The sequence below is a fragment of the Xenopus laevis genome, chromosome 1S (genome assembly GCF_017654675.1).
Source record: "Xenopus laevis strain J_2021 chromosome 1S, Xenopus_laevis_v10.1, whole genome shotgun sequence".
Taxonomy (NCBI): domain Eukaryota; kingdom Metazoa; phylum Chordata; class Amphibia; order Anura; family Pipidae; genus Xenopus; species Xenopus laevis.
In genome coordinates, this window is record NC_054372.1 from 68,782,371 (window position 1) to 68,788,370 (window position 6,000).

Below are 6,000 nucleotides of genomic sequence, written 5' to 3' on the forward strand. Positions count from 1 at the left end.
ATACGCAATGTAATTACGTAACCAACTTATAATACCATAAATACATATATGAGCAATCCATCTTGCCAGTTTAGCCACCATATTGAAAATACGTTGTGTATTTCAGCAAAACCTGCGGATCCCATAGATTTAAATAATAGGGTGTTACCTTGGTGTATTGTCGCATTTCGGCGTATTGCCTAAGGCATTTTAAGTAAAGTTTTTCACTTTTGACACTTTGGAGTGCTGCTGTTTTCATTGGATTTATGCAGAGTTTGCCCTGGCAGGGGGTACAGCTTGCACCCGGGGCTGCAAGGAGCCTGATCCGCTTTTGAAGCACACTTGAACCAAATTTGTTGGCTTTTCTGCTAAAAATGCAAATAATGTTGTTTTGCGTGACAGATGTTGGCTTGAATGTGCCCAGTGGGAATTGCTATAGCGCATTTTCTATTATTTTCAGTAGGGCTTCATTTTGTGCGTATTTATGCTTGGATGTACATTTTTTTAAAAAAGCAGCGTAAAAACATCCTGTGTGTGACCTCGCCCTTAAAGGAGTGGTTCACTTTTAAGGTAACTTTCAATATATCATAGAATGACCAATTCTAAACTTTTCAATTGGTCTTCATTATTTCTTTTTTATTGTTTTGGCATTACTTGCGTTTTTCTTCTGATTCTTTCCAGTTTTCAAGTGGGGGTCACTGACCCCATATAAAATCAAATGCCTGTAAGGCTACACATGTGTTGTTATTGCTACTTTGTATTACTCCTCTTTCTATTCAGGCCTCTCCTATTCATATTCCAGTCTCTTATTCAAATCAGTCCATGGTTGCTAGGGCAATTTGGAGCATGGCAACCAGATTATTGAAATTGCAAACTGGAGAGCTGTTGAAAAAAAGATAAATAACTCAAAAACCACACATAATAAAAAATGAAAATCAACTGCAAATTGCCTCAGAATATCACTGTCTATGTCATACTTAGGGACACATTTACTATGGGTCGAATATCAGGGTTAACCCTCGATATTCGACCATCGAAGTTAAATCCTTCGACTTCCAATATCGAAGTCGGAGGATTTGCCACAATTCGTTCGATTCGAAGTATTTTAATCCATCGATCGAGCGATTTTCCTTCGATCAGAAATTACTTAGAAAGCCTATGGGGAAGGTCCCCATAGGCTAACATTGGTGCTCGGTAGGTTTTAGCTGGCGAAGGTCATAGTCGTAGTCGAAGGTCGGAGTAGCCAATTCGATGGTCGATGTAGCCATAAAAAAAATTCAAAGTAATTTTCATTCTAATCCTTCACTCGAGCTAAGTAATTGTGTCCCTAAATGTTAAGTCAAAGGTGAACGACCCTTTAAGGTCTGAACTGAGATGATAGTGAAACATTAAACTGAATGCTGTTTCCTCTTGAAACCCATGCACTGTTTTCATTAGCAAGAGCTATACTGTGATTGGCGGAACTAGAGTAGGTTTTGGCACAAATGACAGTCAATGAGTTATATGAATAAACAGTGTGGTTTCAGTTATCTATCAATACTCTCACTGCAAGTTCAAGTAAACACATACTCATGTGCACACTGCATACAAACATAAACTCTATGGAACACTGAGAAAACTCTTAGCACATAAACAAACAGCGTGAATATAAATGGATTTTCACCAGTGCAATAACAATGCAACCAATCAGAAATTTGATTTCATTATTCTAACTACACTAAACTAATAAAAGCTAAGTACTGGGTAGGAGCTATGGGTCACTGCACTTGGAAAAGAATGCTAAGCCCAAAACTCCCAAGCTATATAACGGTGGTGGCAGATGTGGCTACTAGGGGAGATTAGTCGCCCAGCGACAAATCGCCTCTTCTTCTGCCAACTGAACTCCCATAAATGCCTTCCCGTCGGCGGGATGGCACTTGAAACGATTTGTTTTCCTAAGTCGTCTCACGAGGAAACTTCTGGCGACTTTGGAAAGCCAAAGCAATCTGAGTGCCATCCTGCCAGCGATTTACATTCTAGCTGGCGGGAAGGCATTTAGGGAGATTAGTCGCCCGAGAAAAGGCAATTTGTTGCTGGACGACTAGTCTCCCCCAGTAGCCACATCTGCCACCACCCTAAGAAAGCAGGGGCTCAAAGGGGATGAAATAGAAAATATATTAAGTGATTTGTTGGTAACTAAGGAGAGCTAGATGGGTTCATTTACAAACATAGATGGTAAATGATATGATACCTGCATTACAGCATCTCCAGCTAGCATAATAAAGACAAGGTGACTATATTCCATACAGCTCTGTCTCTTCCCAAGATTGCAGTAGGAGACTGCAGAAAGTATAACTGGCCTTTCCATGACTCACGTCCTAGTAATACTATGATCACTGCAATATAGCCTTCACTGTGAAGCCAAAATATGCATGCTCACTGTATAACAGCCATTTGCTGAGATCCCTGACAAGCGGGCCGACTGTAATACAGACTTTTTCATCCCAGAAAGTGAATAAACACTGCATTAGAGCAAGTCCCATCTATACCGCCATCAAAAATGTACCGGTGGGACCTTCTGTTCAGTAATATGAAATATTATGTTTTTCTTACTGCACCTACAACTGGGTCAGCTATATATATATATATATATATATATATATATATATATATATATATATATATATATATATATATATATATATATATAGAAGTACCCTGGAACCTCAATGCTTCCCTGATATATATATATATATATATATATATATATATATATATATAGAAGTACCCTGGAACCTCAATGCTTCCCTGCCAGAAAGTGTGTGCTGACTGCATTACAGCATTTTCTAGCATTGTGATAAAGTGCATGATCATTGCATGACAGTTTCTGGTAGCCAGGTGAATACATAAATTAAATATAAAAAAATATATATAAGAACATAAATTCATTACAACCCATTAGCTACGCCACTGATTCCTTGCACCTTATATACAACCCCTGATCACTGATTCATACAGTCATTTCTTTTATACAGTGCAGCATTACACAGATATCTATACACATAGAATCGATACCAAACCCCCCAGCCATGAGTAGAAGCCACCTGTTCCCTTCAGTCTGTACGCAGAGGTTGGGCGCTAAGTTTTCGCAATAAGGAGGAAGTTGAGGGCAAGAGTTGAGTTTTACCTGCTGAGAGCAGCAAGCACGCAATGACACCCTGGCACACCAAGCTCCTTAGGGAACTCTGCATCCACCGAGCTTTCAGCCCCATTCCGTTTTCTTGCTGGACCACCAGAAAATATAAGGAGGAAAACAGTATCTGTCCCAGTTATCCAATTCTCTCAGTAAAAGAGCCGGTCACTATCTTGAACCAGACGATGTCCTCAGTAAACGCATCAGGTGTAGCAGGTGTCTGAGCGCCCACAGGTTATTCTTTATTCTGCTTGTTAGGGAGCGTCACGCTTCTCCTGTGTCACGGACCCGCCTGCACCTTCCCACGCCTCTACTGCAACTCTTAATGGGCCAATGCCTTGCGGCAGCGACCTCTGCTGGACAGTGTGCAGTACGCGCACCTCTAGCTCTTGTACAGTTATTATAAAAGGTGCCTAGGGCAGAACAAGATGGATTGTGCCGGTCACTCACCTCACAATTCAAAGGCGGTCGCTCACACCCATAACAAGAATGTCTTAATAAGTACAGTCGCCAGTGACATGTATGCGTGACTGCGTCAGTTCAATTGTTTTCAAACCCCCCCTTTCAAAACAAAGGGAATTGTTGTCCCTTCTAAATAATAAGATTCTGGTCATCACAGTGAAAAACAGATAGTTCTGAAACTGCTGTCTTAACTAATCCCTACATTTTAAGAATTAAATATTGTTATTTCTAATTCTGCATTCCTGATCAGCTAATCACGTCTGAAATATAAATAAATATATAGACCAGCCAGTGTCGGACTGGCCCATCAGGATACCAGGAAAAGTCCCGGTGGGCCCAGGTGTCAGTGGGCCCTCATGCTGCTAAAACATTTGGCCTATTTCATGGTCATTCCCTATTTCTATGAGAAAAAGAGGCTAAATAGATGGAATAATTGATTATAGTATGTAAAGAAAAGAGACTAGGAAAATAGAGGTTGAGTGAGGAGAGGAAGAATAATAGTACTGAGAGTGGGCCCCTGGTCTAAGGTTTTTAGGTGGGCCCCTGGTGTGCCAGTCCGACACTGAGACCAGCTGTCTGTTTTTTTTTGGTTCAGGTCACCAGGTAAGTGATCAGAGCCGGGCCAAGCCAGTTGGGTGCCCTAGGCAACCTGGCCGGTCACCTCACGCCTACCTTGTGCGCACTCCTTTAAAGGAGAAGGAAACAGAAATAAGCAAATCAATTAAAAATAAGAAATAGATTTTCTAAATGAGCATTGGTGTATTTCAAAGTTTTCTGGATAACTGATTTCTGTTATCCAGAATGGTCTTACTCACCGGGCAGAATAGATACTGTAGAGGTAGGGTTTCCAGCCATGTGGGTTTCAAATGGACATCTCAGTTTGCAAAGGGCTGTCCTTTCAAAACTTTCTGTCCCGTTTTAAAATATTGCGAAAACTGGACAGAAATCTAGCCAGTTGCATATAAGTGATGCAATAACCCTGACCCGGCATCATAACTCCACAACATTGTGCATGCCTCTGATGTCATCATGCCCAGCCCAATATCACTGTTCCATCACCAATGCTATCTGTCCCACCCCCTTTTTTCGGGTTTAGCCACCGGCAAAGGTGGCAACCCTATGCCTGGCGCCCCCTTCAACTTTGCACCCTAGGCACATGCCTCTTCTGTCTACCCCTAGTTCTGGCCCTGTAAGTGATTAAACACAAGCGCATGCGTACAATGTTTTGTAATGTACTTTCAGTTTCTGTTAATATTTGCAATTGTAATATGTAAGAAATGAAACCAGAAAAACCTGACAATATTTTTAGTCTAACAATACTGAATTACCGTATGTGGTGAATCATTTTACATTTCCTGTTAGTTTGGACTTTAACTAGGTGCAGCTCTTCATAGCACAAAGAAGGAACTTACAGGGAGCATAGTGCAGTGCATTGCAATGTCATACAAATATATCAGTTATCCTGTCGGCATTCAGTGAAGTCCATACCCAAAGCTTCAAAGAAAATGATACTGATTATTTATACATTTCAAATGCATTAAAGCATTTTTAATTGAACAAAAACCATACAGTAACTGCCTAGAGACACTAACAATATAAATCAAGTGCATCACATTGTATTTGAGAGTCACAAGGGAATATACAGCTTCACATGCAAAGTACCATGTTAAATGAATGTTTGAACAGAGAATAGGGGGGAAAGGTAATTCTAGAGTATATAGACTTGAAATAGACTCAGCATGCACTCCTCTTTAATCCATAGCCAGATGAATGGGTGGCCCTTGTAACAAAAAGTTACAAGTGTAAATCCTTTTGTAAAGATTAGGGATGCACTGAATCCACTATTTTGGATTCGGCCGAACCCCCGATTCGGCCCAGTCTCTCTGTAATGCTTTTCCAGAAGACTTTTATATGTGGTCAATCCCATCTCGGGTTGCCATTGTTTCTGTTAGCCTATTGGCAATTTTTTGCCATTCTAGATGTAGGAGCTGAATTCTGCTTTAAGCCATTTCTTATAATTAAGAATAGTGATGGGCGAATTTATTCACCAGGCGTGAATTCACGGCGAATTTGCACGTTTCGCCGCCAGCGAATAAATTCGCGAAACGCCCGCGAAAATTTTGGAAAACGGGTTTTTGGCACCGGCGTCAAAAACGGGCGCCGGCGTCGAAAAAACGGGCGCCGGCGTCAAAAACGAGACGCCGGCGCCGTTTTGCAAAATTCGCGAATTTAACGGCGAAGCGAAACGGCCCAAATTCGCCCATCACTAATTAAGAATAATTTTAATTAATACTTTCTATTTAAATACCCCCCAGTTACATTTATGGAAGAGACTTTCTGGGATTTACCAGTAAATGAATCACCCACAAACCTGGCATTTCCTTAAA

At 40.9% G+C, this 6,000-nt stretch overlaps 1 protein-coding gene across 2 annotated transcripts in view; it reads right to left on the reverse strand.

Annotated features, from left to right (window-relative positions):
* The window catches only part of LOC108706763 (prostate androgen-regulated mucin-like protein 1 homolog), a 42,016-nt gene extending 38,571 nt beyond the window's left edge, over window positions 1-3,445 (reverse strand). Inside the window, exon 1 of one of the 2 annotated variants that reach the window (XM_018243446.2) lies at window positions 3,146-3,445. Coding sequence is in view for 1 of the 2 variants with exons in the window: in XM_018243445.2 (XP_018098934.1) it covers window positions 3,146-3,230 (85 nt within the window). In the remaining variant the exon portion in view is untranslated. The remainder of the gene's footprint in view (window positions 1-3,145) is intronic. The other variant, XM_018243445.2, reaches the window with a different exon arrangement.
* Window positions 3,446-6,000: the final 2,555 nt, after the last annotated feature.